The 16,687-nt window shown below is 45.2% G+C and overlaps 3 protein-coding genes across 9 annotated transcripts in view; 2 read left to right on the top strand and 1 right to left on the bottom strand.

Moving 5' to 3' along the window:
- Nucleotides 1-678: 678 nt before the first annotated feature.
- On the top strand, nucleotides 679-6,806 carry TP53I3 (tumor protein p53 inducible protein 3). 6 transcript variants are annotated; one of them, XM_027897486.1, is made up of 6 exons: nucleotides 679-1,160; nucleotides 2,316-2,460; nucleotides 3,114-3,381; nucleotides 4,556-4,768; nucleotides 5,409-5,605; nucleotides 6,377-6,583. In XM_027897486.1, exons 2-6 carry the CDS (start codon nucleotides 2,323-2,325, stop codon nucleotides 6,581-6,583), a joined length of 1,023 nt encoding a protein of 340 aa, XP_027753287.1. In that variant the 5' UTR covers nucleotides 679-1,160; nucleotides 2,316-2,322. The 6 variants fall into 6 exon arrangements, with proteins under 6 accessions (XP_027753287.1, XP_027753285.1, XP_027753288.1 ...); XM_027897484.1 differs by having other exon boundaries at nucleotides 679-1,164; nucleotides 2,318-2,460; XM_027897487.1 differs by lacking the exon at nucleotides 679-1,160 and adding an exon at nucleotides 1,387-1,527 and having other exon boundaries at nucleotides 2,318-2,460.
- A 68-nt stretch (nucleotides 6,807-6,874) lies between these two features.
- SF3B6 (splicing factor 3b subunit 6) lies at nucleotides 6,875-11,741 on the top strand. The gene is made up of 4 exons (XM_027897481.1): nucleotides 6,875-6,995; nucleotides 7,237-7,355; nucleotides 9,850-9,988; nucleotides 10,502-11,741. The coding sequence occupies exons 1-4, from the start codon at nucleotides 6,966-6,968 to the stop codon at nucleotides 10,589-10,591; spliced, it is 378 nt and encodes a 125-aa protein (XP_027753282.1). The 5' UTR covers nucleotides 6,875-6,965; the 3' UTR covers nucleotides 10,592-11,741.
- Nucleotides 11,742-15,714: 3,973 nt separating this feature from the next.
- FKBP1B (FKBP prolyl isomerase 1B) overlaps nucleotides 15,715-16,687 on the bottom strand; it is a 46,108-nt gene continuing 45,135 nt past the window's right edge. For both annotated transcript variants that reach the window (XM_027897483.1, XM_027897482.1), the window contains one exon: nucleotides 15,715-16,446. In XM_027897483.1, coding sequence (XP_027753284.1) covers nucleotides 16,318-16,446 — 129 coding nt within the window. In that variant the 3' untranslated portion in view covers nucleotides 15,715-16,317. The remainder of the gene's footprint in view (nucleotides 16,447-16,687) is intronic.

Below are 16,687 nucleotides of genomic sequence, written 5' to 3'. Positions count from 1 at the left end.
AAAATTCTGTCAGTTTGCTCTTAAAGATATAGTTAATAAAATAGCACATGCTCAGGGATGGGTGGTAACTTTGGGATGGTATGTGACAGTATTACAGTATTATATGAGATTATGATAAGCAAGGTTCATCCGAAGAGAGTGATTTTGCCACAGTTGTTGGTTCAGCAACAAGACATCTTCTACCCTCTCACTTGGTTGACAGCTGCTCTAAGGTTTGTCAACCACGTGGTACCATCCAGTTCCCATTCCTGCAGGGATTACAACAGAGCCTGGCTTTACATTTTAAGCTAGTTTTGGACCAGCTCTATCCTGGTGTTTTCTGCAGGACTACACACAGAGCTGGAGCAGATCCAAAAGGTGCCACCGTGTTATTTATCCCCAAGTCTGGTGTGGCTGAGTAATACATTCAGGAGCCATATCACAGTTGATATGAGCATTTTTTAATGCTATGGGAGGAAGGCAGAGAGCTGGAAGATTGCTAAAAAATGCCAACACTTGCAAAATACTGTAACAATATCCACATATCTAAGTGCTTCCAGGGCTAGATTTGCTTTTACAGCCTGAATGATTCTGTGATTCTAAAGCATCAGGTAGGAATGCACGGGGCTATGGACATGAACCAGCGAGCTCTGAACGCCGCTGTCTCCCGGGAACAGAGCCCAGTGCAGCCTTCCTAGGGGGTCTATGGCGTAAGGGCTGTCACAGCTCCCGTGCCCCGAACTCCAGCGGGGTAAAATCGAGTCTGAGACAGAGTGCCGAAATCAGAGCAGTCGCTCCTGCTCTGCCCGAGCACACACCGTGACACTCATCCCGCCCAGCACGGGCATCAGGCCGAGCTCCCCTGTGTGCTGGGGGAGCGGTGGATCTCTGCCGGGGTTTCTGTCTCGATCCCTGCCATAATCCAGGTCAGCGAGTAGAAACAATAGAGAGTTGCACTAATGGTGCTGACTCTGCTCATGTCTCTCCCTCCAAAGTAAAACACAACCTCGCCCCGTTCCACCCCTTGACCCGCAGGGGAGCAGCTGATGGCAAGGGCAGAGCTCGGAGAGGAGGAACCGGGAGCTCGGAGAGGAGGAACCGGGATCGGACTCTGTTCCCGAGGGCAGGCTGGGTTTGTTCCGGTGCAGAGATTGTCCTTCCTTACTCAAAGGTGAGTAACAAATTGTGCTCGGGAACCGTATAACTCCTTAAAATTGTTGTCTGGGGCCATTGCTGGCAGATCTGACAGTTTGAAGTTGTTACACTTGGTTGGAAACTTGGGTTTCAGTTTCTGCGGTTTTCTGTGTATTTGAGAGCAATGTAGATACTCAGATCCCCTTGTTTTCCTTCTCTCTCTCTCTCTTTTTTTTTTTTTTTTTAACATTTTTGTGGGCCTGAATCTGTCAACAAAGGCAACAATTTATAGAAATGCAAGTTAGTGAACTCTGATGGAAGAGGCAAAAAAGCTTCTTTCACATCTTATTTTTAATTGACTAAAATTTTGACAAAATTAAGAAAGCAGAAGTGTGTCTTACAGGGTGGTATCAGGTGGGCTTTCCACTCAATTTTTTAACCGATACAGACAAATTTTGTGGGACTGGATTAAATGATTCAGCTGAAAACAATGAATACACAACCAGCCTCAGGGAAAAAAAAAAAAAGCCTTTAAATTACATTGTATAGAAATGGGAGTGTTTATTCACTGTAAAATGGCCGTAGAGCACCACCCCGTGGGGATTGACATTGCTGGGGTTTCAAGTTGTTTGTCATTCTGCATTTGCAGTCTTACAACAAACAATTAGGTATGCACCTCGCTCTTCCTGTACAGATATCGTCTATCAGCATGCAAGGGATTGTTACAGAGGGCAGGGTGGTCTGTCACACCAAGTTGGTTCCTTGAAGAGGCTCTGCCAGCAGCCCACCCTGTGCTGCCTTCAGTAAAGTACCAGTTCTCAGGAAGTAACACAGTTGTTCCCACTGTGATTCCCTCTTCTTCTCATCTCCTTCCACCCAACACCAGGGAGCAGAGGGGAGCCTCTTGCAGATTTAATTTTGCCAGGCAGGAGGAGGCTTGACATTGCAGTCCATCTTAACAGCTGCTGGTGCCAAAAGGAACCCAGGAACAGAGACTGAGGAGTTACCTGAAAGACTCCTGCAGCAGTGGGACCCCCTACCAGAGAAAACCAGGCATGCTGGAATCACCTACCGAGGCAAGGGAAATAAACAGGAATTTTTAAAATCTTTTGTCATCTTTCATCACCGAGATTTTCTCACTGCATGTAAGTGTGCCTGTATTCATGCCAGCTTTATTTCAGTCTTGTTTTGGTTTTTGTTTCAGAGAAAATGTTTGCAGCCTATTTTGATTGCCCAGGAGGCCCAGAAAATCTCTATATGAAAGAAGTGATGAAACCAAATCCAGGAGAAGGAGAAGTTCTTGTGAAGGTCTCTGCCAGTGCTCTGAATAGGGCAGATTTACTTCAGGTAGGTGTATGTTATGCAGATTTATGCACCTGAAAATAACACTGATTTTCCAAGCCCCTATCTGAAGTCCTGACAGATCAGAAGAGTTAAAAGAGATTGGAAGTTGTGAGCATTTGGATGGGAGATTTCATAGGGCCGAGAGATGTCTGTTGATTCAGCAGATAAATGTTTTTATCTGGGTCACTGCAGTGCTGGGCTAGTGTGGAAAGGCACTTGCCTTTCAAGAAAACATGTAAAACCAAAGCTCTGGTCTTTCTAGATGCTTACACCCTTCTCTGGACATTTGAGATGAACAGGAACTGTTCCACTAGCCCAGTTCCAGGGGGAGAAAAACTACATTCAAATTATTAAGTCTGATCTGCAAGTCATACTCTGCAACTGGGGACCATGGTACCTCCTCAGTGGAGACTGGCCTGGACAAAGAAGACTCATAAAAAAATGAATTTATTCTTATTTTAAGAACATACTTAAAAAACAAGAAGTGTTTCCAGAGAAGAGAAGATCCTCAGTTTACTAGAACATTTGCACAGTGCAAAACCAGGATTAAATAAATAGGACCTAAGGTTAGAGAAATGCAAAGGGAATATTGCAATTCATTACAGTCAATGATGTGTGGCTTTTCCTTTCTTGCCTTCTCTTTTCTTTTATTCTAGAGGAGAGGGAAGTACCCTCCCCCCGAAGGAGCAAGTGATATTTTAGGCTTAGAAGCAGCTGGCAGTGTGGCTGGGCTGGGCCCTGGCTGCAGGGGCTGGTGGAAGGTCGGCGATGCAGTGATGGCTCTGCTCTCCGGAGGAGGCCAAGCACAGTATGTTGCAGTTCCTGAGGGCCACCTGATGCCAATCCCTAAGGATATGACTTTTATCCAGGCTGCAGCCATTCCTGAAGCCTGGTTAACAGCATTTCAGCTGCTGCATTTTGTAGGTGAGAGGCGTATTTGCCCATCTATCCCAAAACAGCTCATATTCCTGTCTGTTATGAAATCCTCTCTTTGTTGCCTCCATCTGAATGCTGTTTGCCTTTTCTCTGTCACTTCATTCCCATGGGTCAGAATCTGATATGCCAGACGCAAATCCTGAAATCTTGACCACCTCTCCCCACTCACAGCTTATCCTGCTGATTGCCTATTTACAAGGAGGGATACGGAAAGATGCTCAGTTTTCTTTTCATCTCTGTTTCTCATCTTGAATCACTGAATGGTTTGGGTTGGAGGGGACCTTAAAGATCACCTAGTGCAATGCCCTTGCCATGGGCAGGGACACTTCCTATTGAGTCTAAACCCTCAAATAACCTCCATGTTCTCCGAACAGCTGAAAAGTCATCCTATTTCTAAGGATTTGACTTCACTTGCAAGCATGATCATATAATGAACTTTCTCACCAATTGCCTTTGGATCTAAAATAGGCAACATCTCCTTGTACCTTGTTTGACAGAGACAGTAATTGTAGGTAAAATCCCCTCTGAGCTGATTTAAAACAGTCAGAAGCTCACACTCTTCACTTTGAAAATACACTGCCAAGGCACTACCGTAGCACTTGCCAGGGTTTTCCTCAGGTGAGAAATATCCTTCTACCCTCTTCAGCAGTACCACCTAAAAGCTCCAGCAAAGAACAGAAGTTCCAAACAAATAACTTTCCTATAGACTTGTTTCAAGCAGTGTTGTTTCCTCAGGATCACTTCCAGATCAGTTCAAATTAATGCATTAGAGCAACTGATAGATGATGGGTAGAACTGGTCCTTAACATTACGCAGCAGTTCTGGTATTTCTGCATTGTTGAGTGCCTGATTTTTCAGAATGAACAACCTCCAGCAGTGTTTTTTACTGGCTGATTGCACTCGTTTAAGCATGGTCACAGATGCCCAGAGCTGGACAGGGCCAAGATAAAGTCATTCCACTGAAACTGGTAAAATGAAGTTCTGTCAGCACACTGCGACCTCTGTTAGTCCTGGGTTTGTTTCTTCTATGAAGGATATGAAGATGTAAACAAAGCCCAGAAGGGCATCTCTTTCAACCCCCTCTTCAGTATTTTCCACACTGTTCATGTTTTAATCCAAAGGTGATGCCCAAAGGTGACCACTCTTCCCTTATGTCCTTCAGGTAAAGTACAGGAGGGCGAGACAGTGCTGATCCATGCTGGAGCCAGTGGAGTTGGCATGGCAGCCATTCAGCTGGTGAGACTGGCAAAAGCAATTCCCATCGTGACAGCAGGAACTCAAGAGAAACTGAAAGCAACAGCAAACGCTGGAGCAGCTGCAGGGTTCAACTACAAGAGTGAAGATTTTAGTGAAAAAGTCCTGGAGTTCACCCAAGGTAAGAACCTCTCTGTGAAAGAGCCTGTGACAGCTGGGGAGGGGTTTGTACCTCCCAACATGTGCACAAACACTCAGTTTCAGCTGTCCCCTCAGTCGGTGAGGGAGCAGACAGCAGTGACCCTGACACACTGTTCAGCTCAGAATGTGCCTTTCCTTCGTTTAATTGTGCTGTTTTCTGCATGGGCTCTCTTTATCTGTGTTCATTTGGGGCGTAAATATTGTGCCTTCTTATTGTTTTGCTCCACAAAGAAGTGTGGGACCAGGTCCTCACACTTGTCTTTGTAGGAGTTTGAATCATCATGGAATCACAGAATGGTTTGGGTGGGAAGGAACCTTAAAGATCATCTTGTTTCAAGCCCCTGCCATGACACTTTCCACTAGGCAGGGACACCTTCCCCTAGACCCGGGTGCTTCCAAGCCCCATCCAACCTCGCCTTGAACACTTCCAGGGGTAGGGTATCTACCTCACCATGCTGGGTTCTCACACTGGTAAAAAAATTTCAGTGGGAAGAATTAGATGAGAATTGCAGGGTTGATTCTGTACCTAATGAGAACAAGGTTTTAGTTTTCCCTGAGATTATCCCAGCCTTTAATGCAGCTCAACTACATTGATGAAATCTCTTCTGTTTCTACTTAAGGTTCTGGAGTGGATATTATTTTAGATTGTGTTGGTGGCTCATACTGGGAGAAGAATCTCAACTGTCTGGGTACTGATGGCCGGTGGATTATTTATGGACTACTGAGCGGAGGTGAAGTCCATGGGGATTTGCTGGCAAGGCTGCTTTCCAAAAGAGCCAGCATCCACACGAGTCTATTACGGTCACGAGACAAGGAGGCAAGTAATGGCTATCAACAGTCTGTGCAGTTTGACCATAAAATCAATGATAGTTTTCTTTTAAAACCAGTGTTAAACACCTTCTTGCCAAATAAAGGCCCACCTTGAGCTATCAGAACATACTTGGAAAAATTAAGTTATAATTAAGTTATAATGTCCCTTTTCTATTTTTATCAAATTCCTCCCTGAATCAGAGGAATGATACCCCGGACTTCTAAATGTACTTCCCAAGTACCATAATTTATAGATTTGGTGTAAGAAAGAACAGAACTCGAGTGATCAGGCAATTTGATCGAGTCTGAGGAGAGGTAAATAAAAACCTCTATTAGGTAATTTTTTGGTAAAAAGCAAGCAAGGCCATTTGGATGCCCAGCTACCAAGAAGAAAACCCCTTTATGTGGAAAATTTTCAGCTATGACAGTAAAAGACAGGCAGTGCGGAGCCCTAGGGTAGATGGTTTAAGACATAATATACATATATATTATACATATAATTTTTTCAAGAACTTTATCACTTTGAATTTAAATGGTTCTGCACTGAGCTTACACCACCTGTTTTGGAGAATTTCATTCATTTACAAAGTAATAAATCTAAAAGTTTCCTTCTTATTTGTAATTTAGACCGGTCCGATGTTTATAATGCCCCTTTCCCCCTGACAGTGGCAGGAAGTGTCTCCTTGAGGGCCGCGCACACTTTGTATAGGCCGTGCCTGGAGACACCTCAGCGAGTGAAATGGCTGCAAATAACCTTCAGAACTCTCTTTTCGCGCAGTACAAGGAGCGGCTGGTGAGAGCCTTCACAGAGGACGCTCTGCCCTATTTTTCCGGAGGGGCTTCCCCGCGTCTCCAGCCGCTCGTGGACAGCGTCTACCCCCTGCACAAGATCGCAGAGGCACACAGGATCATGGAGGAGAACAGGAACATCGGCAAAATCGTCATCGAAGTGCCCGTTTGCTTCAAGAAAGGGCCGCTGCTGTAGCTGTGCTGGGTGCCAGGGTCACTGCGGGGCTTGGACTGCAGAGAGGAGGGGCAAAGGATTACGGGAGGCGTTTATTGAAAAGGTGGCGAGGAGGGGCAGAGCATTACGGGAGGCGTTTATTAAAAACAGGTCCGTGTTGCAGCCCTGTGGCCGTGAATTGAAGGCGGGACGCGAGGCGGGTATCGCGGCCCCCTCAGGGCGGGGGGCGGGGCCGGGGCCGAGCAGTGCACGCCGGGACAGATCCGGGTCTCCCGCGGGCCTTCCCGATCCTGATCCCTGCTGGTGTTCCTGTTCCTGATCCCTGCTGGTGTTCCTGTTCCCGGGCTCCTTCCCCGCCGGTGTTCCTGCCCCAGGCCGAGGCCTCCTCCTTCAGCCCGCAGCCATGGCGATGCAAGCGGCCAAACGAGCCAACGTGAGTGCGCTGCGCTGCCCCGTCCCGCCCGCGCTGGGCTCCGGCCCCGCTCCCGGCCAAGGGAGCCCATCCCGCTCCAGGCATCCCGCTGGTCTGACGGGAACGCCACGGGGGGTGGGACAGGGTGATCTCTAAGGCTCCTCCCGATCCCATTCCGTGTTCCTGTGGTTTGGGCTCCTGGGTTTAAGGTTTGCGGTCCGTGCCCCGGCTCTAACACCCGCCGTGTCCTGCCCCCCCTCAGATCCGGCTCCCCCCGGAGGTGAACCGGATCCTGTACATCAGGAACCTGCCGTACAAGATCACGGCCGAGGAGATGTACGACATCTTCGGGAAGTACGGCCCCATCCGGCAGATCAGAGTGTAAGTGTTTTGTTTTCCTGTGGGACGTGAAGGGTTCCACGTGCTCCGCTGCCGGTTTTCCCACCGCAGCGGGTGATAGCTGGGATCCACAGCTGGAAAGGCTCGGTGCCCTGAGTGCCAGAGGGGCATGCGAGGATGCTCTTATGTGAATTTGTTAGAAAATTATGTTGCTGGGAGGTGGGGGGAAGAAGCTTAAATTTGGTGTGAACTTGGGGAAGTTGGTAAAATATCAGAGTCATTCTCCTGAACCCTAAATACAACTGAGCTTTTACCTTTGCTGGAGCTAAAAATAAGAAAGGCAGAAGCTGAACAGTTTTCCAGTTTTCCTGTTTAATGAGTATGAGATAATTAATGGGAAAACAGAGATGTTGATGTTGCTGCTGGACCTGTGGTCTAGAAACAAATACCAGCAGGAACCCCTGTGGGTCAGAGACAGGGTGTCCTCAACCACACAGGGTCTGGATAGTGGGGATGTGACTGTGACTTTGCTTGTAAATGCCTGGAGATTATACATGTCTGCAGCAGCTCTGAGGTTCTTCTCACTGCTGGCTCTGGTGTTGCCTGTTATCCTGAGAACTGTCTGAGTTGTCACAGAATGGTTTGGGTTGGAAGGGACCTTAGGGATCATCATGTGGATTAAACCATTCCATCTGGATGGTATCATGACCCTCTAAGTTTCTGCAGAAAGAGTTGGCTGAAGGTGGAATTCAGGGAGAGCTTTTGAGGACTGTAGTAAGGCTGGTTGGAGTATGGACACTCATAAAAAAGATTTGTTTTTTTTTCCCTCTTCTAAAGAATATTTAGGAAGGGGAAGAAGCAGAACTTGGTGTTTTAAACATTGTAAGACACATTTCAGTAGATGCACACATAGAAAGGAAATGTTTGTATTTGACATAGTGTGGGGCTTTTGTACTGCTTCTATCAACGGTGGCAAAATAACCTGCAACACTTCTGAGTTCCTGACTAAGTTGCTGATCAGATTAGAGCAGAACATCCCCTTGTCATTTATATGGCTTTCTGTTCAGTAATGCCCTGAGACTGGGGTGGGTAATTAATGTTTGTTTTGAGTACACAGAGTGTAAATACCTAAACTGTCAGTGCTGCTTAAACGGACCAAGCGTAACAACCTCAAATAGAAGTGCTCATTTCAGAGCTGTAGTGATTAAAATCACAGGGTGGTTTGTGTTGGAAGGGACCTTAAAGACCATCTAGTTCCAACCCCCTGCCATGAACAGGGACACCTTCCACTAGACCAGGTTGCTCAGAGCAAGCTGGCCTTGAACACTTGCAGGAATGGCACATCCACAGCTTCTCTGGCAACCTGTTTGCTTGTTAACTGTATAGAGCAAAGCCAGTTTTACAGGCAGAGTTGCCCTCAGCAGACCAGGACAGGGGGACACGTGCTGGTGGTGCTGTGCTGGGATGTGCAGCTGGACAGGCCCTTGTCCAACAGAGAAATGCAGCAGATGTGGCTGGGGAATGGCTGAAGGAACAAGGGGCACTGCTGGGCTAAACAGGTGGAGTTCTTTGTTAATGAACATAAAGGACAACCAATACTTAAAGTTTCTGAAAACATGTAGGCTGGAACAGTGGGACATAAGGAATTGGGATGTATCAGGAGCTTTCCGTCAGAGCAACCCACTTATGTGTGTGTCCAGCAGTTTGTTCAGAACTACTAATTGGCGTTGTTTCCCACAGAAATCCCAACATCATCACGAGACAAGGCATAAGGTCGATCCCCCTTTGTAATGGCTTTTGTGCTTCGTGCAGTTTTTATCCCATTCTCCACCTTTGTACACATCCCACATGGATATGTGAGATACCGTTTGTCCTTGGGAGTTCTCAGAAGCACCTTGGAGACAGTTGTTCTGATTATTAAGTCTCTATAACTGTCTTTTAGTTGAAACCTTTGGGATCTGTAAACTCTGTGGTCCCTCAGGGCTCATTAGTGTTATGTGCCCAGCCGTGTGTCCCATCCCTCGGGCAAAGGGAGTGGAATTGGTGCTCCAGTGGGTGATGGCTGTGGCTCAGCAGTGCGCTGTCACCAGCAGGGCTGTTCTGACTCCTAAATTGGCTTTGTGATGTGCCAGGAGCCCTGTTCAACCCTAGGGACACGTCTGATCCAGACAGCCACTAACTGACAGCCAGGTCTTGTAATATTAGATAAAACAAGCTAATTACTTTAATAAAGACTTACATTATTTCCAGACACTTGGCAACCCTGACAAAAGCTTCTGATAGTTGTTGTGGAGAGGTGCATTTTCCTTAAGGAACAAAATAGAGCACATTTTCCTGTTGGCTCTGGCTCTGAAGTGTTTGGTGTGGAAAGCAAGAACGTAGTTTAATATCTAGAAAAAAATAAAAAATTGGGTTTTAGTGAAGTCGCATTAGTTCATCTAATCTCAGTCACTGTGAAATAAATAAATAAACATTAGACTAGTAAAACTACTTCTTGTTCATTTTATTCAACGTTAAAACTGATGTTGCTCTGCAGTGGGAACACCCCTGAGACCAGAGGAACAGCCTATGTGGTGTACGAGGACATCTTCGACGCCAAGAACGCCTGTGATCACCTGTCAGGGTTCAACGTGTGCAACAGATACCTCGTGGTTCTGTACTACAATGCAAACAGGGTATGTGCACCGGGGGGGGGGGTTAAGTTACCTGTGAACAGAGCCAAGCACAAAAAATAAACCCAAAATCGGTTTGTGAAGGCAGTTGCATGGGTGTTGTTAAGAAATAATCCCCAGGTGCTGGAGGGAGTGGATTGGACACGTGGTCAGTGTTTCATCTTTACTTGGGGATTTGTGTGCCAGACAAAGCACCTTTGGACCAAGGGTGTGACAAAGATGTTTCTGGTGCAAGTACTCTGGAGAAGAGGAAGCAGGGGCCTCCCACCAGCACAGCTGCAACAGGGTGTGAGATCTTGTTTATGGGTAAAAAGTCTCTAGTTTTGGGTGTCCTCCTTGGACACTGACGGTGTCCAGAGGGCCCTGTGATGTTCTCCAAGGGCAAGAATCAAAAAGAGCTGTGTATGTGATGGTGATGGATTTTTTAGTGATGTTGGTTGCAGTTACTGGGAAACAGCATATCCTAAGATGAGAGATTCTTTGTCATCTCACATCTTTTTTATTTCCTAATTACAGGCATTCCAAAAGATGGACACAAAGAAGAAAGAGGAACAGCTTAAGCTTCTCAAGGAAAAATATGGAATTAACACAGACCCACCAAAATAAACTGATCTTTTTTTGAAAATTGTTTTCAAGCCCTGCCGTCGAGTTCTTAACCTAAACACAGGAATTCTCAACAAAGTGTAACTTCTTCTCTTACAGATTTGATAAGCTGCAATATGAATCTTTAGATCTTCACGTTAGAATTAAATAAATGTAAAACACAGGAAGATCTGCTTTAAGATTAAATCCTCCAAGTGGACGTGGGCACTCCAAGCTGTGAGGGTGACCTGGCAGAGGCTGCATTGACCTGTTTCTAGCAGGAGCTTTAAGAAGGGGCCGAGCAGGTTCTGTTTTTGACTGAACAAAGGAAGCCCATGTTTATAGCAAAGTTTCTTTCACAAACTGTAGAAGATAAATGGCCTTTTAAATTTAAAACTATCTGGCTGATAAGGTGACTCCAGTCAAATCCGGTTCCAGCAGTGGTGCCAACACTGACTGGGTACAGTGAAACAGCCCTGCTCTCACAGTGCTGTGCTGCAGGGCTGAGCCAAGGCTGTATAAGGTCTTGGCTGAGTGTACCAGGGTTGTACTGAGGACTCTGTGTGAATTAGAGAACACTCGACCAAAACGAGACAGTAGACAAAGGTTTTGATTTTGGTACCTGTACTGTGATTGTTTGCTGCCTGCTGTGTTTGAATTCTTAACAGATTTTCTGTACATAATTTTTTAGGTGTAGCATCTGATGGAAACAAAACCAAATTTACATTTTTTGTAAATTTTTTTTTTCTTCAGCACTCATGTCCTGTGTATAAAAATGAGTTTGATACAGAGTGTGCATAACCAGTGTCTTTTGGAAGTGGGAAAGAACAACCTCTGTTCTGAGCCAGCTGGAAGTTGTGTGAACATTGGTAGTATCCTGCCTTGGAATGATTTACTTTGGTGAGGTTTTACTCCCTAACCAGACAACTTTCAGCCAGTGCAGAACATGGGCAGATACAAACATACTCAGCTTGAGGATTTGTAATTTGATTTTGGGTTTTTCAGTACATTGTACTGTCATAAAGAAATGTTCCAATTTTCTGATCCTTTGATTTTTTTTGTTTGAATCTGTCACTTAAGGAACCATGCTGTTCATTTGGTTAAAAAAAAATAAATGTCTACATATTTTACTCTTTTTTATCAAGGCTTGCTGTATGCTGTGCTAGTTCTGTGTGTAACCTGTCCTTCCAGAATTGGAGTCATCCATCACCTGAATGTTTGGGACACAGGTAGGAGCTGTAGCACATCCATCGCCATTCGTACAGGAATGTCCCTGTGTGTTCATGGGTGGTGGGCAGAGTGCCCATACCCAGCTCTCACACACAGGAGATCCCTGGCAGGATCCTTTCCCTTAAAATTGTCACTGCTTTTTGCAGCAGGAAGCCTTGCAGGCCACAGTAACCCATTCCTGAGGTCGGGAACAGGCGCTGGGAGACTTGGAGCCTGTCACCCAGGGTTGGGTGAGCAGTTGCTCCTCCACTGCCAGCTTGGTGTTCAAGTCTTACTCCTCAGATTAACACAACCCAAAGGTTCTCAGGCAAAAAACGGCTTGCCTCAAAAATATTTAAAGGAATGGAATCCTAATGGAAGGCTTGCTAATATGTGAACATTCGTTACACCCCCAAATATGTCTTTTTTTTAATATATATTTTTATATGTATATATGTCGTGTATACACACGAGGCCTCTCGCTGTACCAGGAACTGGAGCTGCTTGTTGCCATGCTGGATTTATGGTTCTAATAAATAATAATAAACACTGGTAATAAATACCAGGGTGCCAGTAATGGTGCTGTGCACTGCCAGCGTTGTTTAAAATCTTATGTAAATACCACATTGCTGATGTCAATAGCAGAGAGCGTGGTGCTTGCACTGCAGTGCCTGTTTTGATGAGGATTTGATGCTGTTTGAAAAACACATATAAAAAAGCAATTCTTTAGGGTAATAAGATTAATAAAAATTCCTTCAATGAATCCTCAAGATCAGCAGCTTTTGATTTCTCTGAGAGCTCAGCTGCCGCCTTTCATTAAATATTCCATTTCATACTTTTTCTTCCAGTGCCTGTTCAGGGCTTTCAATGTCCCTGCACATGTAAAATGAAATAATGATTTGTACCTGCAAGACAGAGGGAATGGAAATGGAATGCCCGGAGGATTGTTTTGATGAGATCTGCTCAAGACTTTGTTTGAAATGTAATATCAAAGGACAGGGAAATGAGTTCAGCTCTGTGAATGGCAGAGGGGCAGCAAATAAGGCAGATGTTACCAGCCTTGCACTCTGCATCTGTGCTGGTTTTGTGTGTGCTCACTTCCTGTTTAATTTTTCAGGAAGTAGGGCATGAAATTAAGCCTGGAAGGTCATTTTTTTTCCCCATTGATGCTGTTTAGAAATTAGTAACAGCAGCATATCTGATTACATAGGCAATGACAGTAAATTTTTTCCAATCTATTATATAGTGGTAATAATTATATGTACAGTGTTGATCGATGATACAATTAAATAAATTAACGCATTTGCAGTCAAATAAAAAGCAGAAGATTACATTTCCTTGAAGACTTAATTTCCCTAAGTATCACGAAGCACAATTAGTTTTCCTTTTAGATTTTTTTTTTTTTAAATGAAATTGGCATGAAAAATGTAATAATCCCTGCTTCCAGCCAAGGTCTCCACAGAGAGGGGTGATGAGGGAGCACTCCATCAGCCAGCTGTAACAAGGATTTTACGGAGCCGGGAAGGGCTGGTGGAACTGCTGAGGGCAAAAGGGACAAGCACAGCAGCAGCTCTGCAGATGGAGGAGATAAGACCGAGTATGATCAGCTCCTAGAGCCCAGCAGGAACGTCTTTTCCCTGGTAAGGAACCTGGCAGGAGAGGAAAGGCCCTGCTTATTGCCTCAGATGTAGCAGAAGCTCCCAAACAGCAGGGCCAAGAGAGGATGAAGGGAATATGTGGCCATTCCAGGTACGTTGAGCCAATCCTTGGCTTCACTACTTTCCATTCAGGAAAGGGCACAAAACAGGCACTGGTTCCTGGTGAGACCCCAGCTGGAATTCTGCTTCCAGCTCTGGGGTCCCCAGCACAGGAAGGACATCCACCTGTTGGAATGAGTCTAGGGCAGGACACCAAGATGATTAGAGAGATGGGCCACCCCTTCCATGAGGAAAGGCTGAGAGAATTGGGATTGTTCAGTCTGGGAAAGAGAAGGCTCTGGGGTGACCTAATTGCAGCTTTCCAGTACCTGAAGGGAGCCTACAAGAAAGATGGAAAAAAACCACTTATGAGAACATGTAGTGACAGGACAAAGGGGAATGGATTCAAACAAAGAGTAGGTTTAGATTAGGTATTAGGAAAGATTTAGGAAAGATTCTTCACTGTGAGTGGTGAGACACTGGCACAGGTTGCCAGAGAAGGTGTAGGTGCCACTTCTCTGTAGGTGTTCAAGGCCAGGTTGGACGAGGCTTTGAGCAACTCGGTCTAAGGGAAGGTGTCCCTGCCCATGGCAGGGGGGTTGGAATGAGAGCATCTTTAAGGTCCCTTCCAACCCAGACCATTCTATGATTCCATGATACTTTGGAGCTTCTTCCACTTTTAATAAGCAACTAACTTAAACTGGGCCATCAGTAGGAGCAGCTTAGACCAATGCAGTGCATCAAACTGTTTGACAGACAAGACAGGGCCACATTCCCTTTAACCAAGGCACTTATATGACCTTGTTTCTGCAACTGCTGCAGCCAAATAGCAGCTGCATCTGTGACCCAGTGCAGCAACAGGCCAGGGCAGTGGCAAAGGAGAGCACATCCTTTTCAAAGAATTCGGGAATGCTGGTGGACATCAGACCCTGGCAGTTCCAATTCCATATTTATTAACCGAAAATTGGGCTGTCCTAAAAAAAGTACGATTAGTGAAATGGAGTGTAACTCAACTGCTGCAGTGACTGGAGATTTCCACTAAAAAAAGGGTTCAGAAAAGCCTTTCATTTCTTTATGGAGAGGGGAGCCAGAAAAAAACGTACACAACTCTGTGTATAACAATCTTGTAAGAGGTGGATTTATGGTCATATTAATAAACAAGCTCAAATGCAGTTTTGTGGGAAAAATGAACATCTGGAGGGAGAAGAGCGCGAGCTGTAGTCACTGACCAGATCACCATTCTTGTGTCTCTGCCCTCCTTGAGGCTCTCCTCTCGAGGAGGTGTCACCTGGAGTCACCTCCACAGCTTTGCTGTCTGACTGCTCATGCTCAGTGTGTTCTCCTTACACAGATTCACACAAGAAAACAGCACAGCAACTGTTTGAAATGCTCCCATCAAAACATCCATTAGTTGAAAACTATACAAATGGTTTACAGTCAAGTTAAACAGAAGTAACATTGTGACCCAGCGATGCTCTGGTTTTCTACAGGAAAAGACAAAAATGAACCTAAGGGAAAGAAATCAGACTTAGGCAAAGCAAAATAACAGCACAGAAGCAGCTTCGCTGATCAGGTCCTGCTCCTTAATCCAGGTAAATGACAGAATACACATCTTCCTGTCTCCAGGGGAGGAACCAGCATATCATGAATTCATATAACCAGTAAAGGAAATAAATATTGCTCAGTCTCCAGTGCCAGAGGCCCAGTGCACACAGTAAGTTTGCAGGCTCTGTAACCATGAGCAGATGATGCAGCCTAAAAACTCCACTGTGTTCAGTGGCCAGAGTATCCCACTGGTCAGATTTGCTTTGAAAGGTGGATGCACATAATCCTGCTCTTTTCTAGCCTTGCTCAGCTCCAGGAGAAAATTTTACCCTAGTTTTACTGTTGTAAAGGCACAGAATTAGATCAGCACTGCATGTCTCTGACAAGTGGCACTTTCCATCTCTTCAGCAGCCAAATTTTGGCCAGAGCTGAGGAGCCATAGGCAGGGCAGGGGAGATGGAGAGCCAAGAAACTTTTCTGCTCCATCAGCCCTTACTTGCACATTCCTGGTATCTCTGGTCTCACAGAGATCTTCTGCTGGGCCACCTTTAACAGAACCAGTGCACGGAATTACACACATTTCATATAAGAGAAATAATTAACAAAAACCAGGTTGTTGGCGGGTTGTTTGAAGAACTTCTTAGACAGCAAAAAGCATTCCAGTGGCCAGGGGAGAAAAACAGGAAACAGAGCCTGTAAAGTATCAAGATTTTATTGTTTTATACATATATATATATACGTATAATTCTTAAATGAGACAGTATTTTTTAAAACAGCAGCAAGCAGAACGTACAAGTTGAGAAAAGTGGCAGCGCAGGTAACTCTGTTTGGCTAATGCCCGTTCATGTACAAGGTGTACACTGGATTTTTATTATTTTTTTTGAGCACCTTTTGTGGTTTTTTATTTTTTCTTGGTTTAAGTGTACAGTAAGGCAGTGGTTTGGTTTTTTTTTTCCCATAAGGAATATATATATATATATATATTTATATTTATATATATTTTCAGTCATCACCATGAATTCTTCGTACATGCAAATTAAATAAAATGTACAACTTTAAAATGTTACACCGGGAGACGTTTTTTTCCTCAAGGCAAAGCTTCTAATAAAAGGCAAATACGGACACCACAAAGTTAAAAAAGAGAAGGAAGGCGTAAGAAACCGAGCGGCAGGCGCTACTGACAGGACAGCTCAGGCAGGGAACGTCGGGATTCCAGTGAAGATCCCTCCCACCGCTGGCAAGGCGGGAAGGAACGGATGGTTATTAACAGATGTCTGCAGCCAACTCCCTCGGGAAGGTTCACTCTAACCTGAGAAGCTCCACATCAAACAGGAGCGTAGCATTGGGAGGGATGACCCCAGGGTGGCCTGTGGCTCCATAGGCCATCTCAGGTGTGCAGGTCAACTTTGCTCTTTGTCCTAAGCTCATCTGGGTTTCGGATGAGGGAGAAAGGAAAAGAGAAGACATAAAAAACCCCAACAGTATTAGGAGGAAAACAAATTTAAAAAATCACTGCCTGGCAGGTTTACAGTATCAAGGAGAGCAGGGATAGTCAGATTCACAGAATTGTTTAGGTTAGAAAAGACCTTTGAGATTATTGAGTCAGCAGGTTTGAACTGGATGATCTTTAAGATCTCTTCCAACCCAAGCCATTCTGTGATTCTACAAG

The sequence above is a fragment of the Empidonax traillii genome, unplaced genomic scaffold, assembly GCF_003031625.1.
Source record: "Empidonax traillii isolate 1590-97213 ecotype Southwest subspecies unplaced genomic scaffold, ASM303162v1 scaffold543:size1229247, whole genome shotgun sequence".
In the NCBI taxonomy this organism is placed as follows: domain Eukaryota; kingdom Metazoa; phylum Chordata; class Aves; order Passeriformes; family Tyrannidae; genus Empidonax; species Empidonax traillii.
The sequence above is the reverse complement of the archived record's forward strand: the minus strand, read 5'-3'. Positions and strand labels throughout refer to the sequence as shown.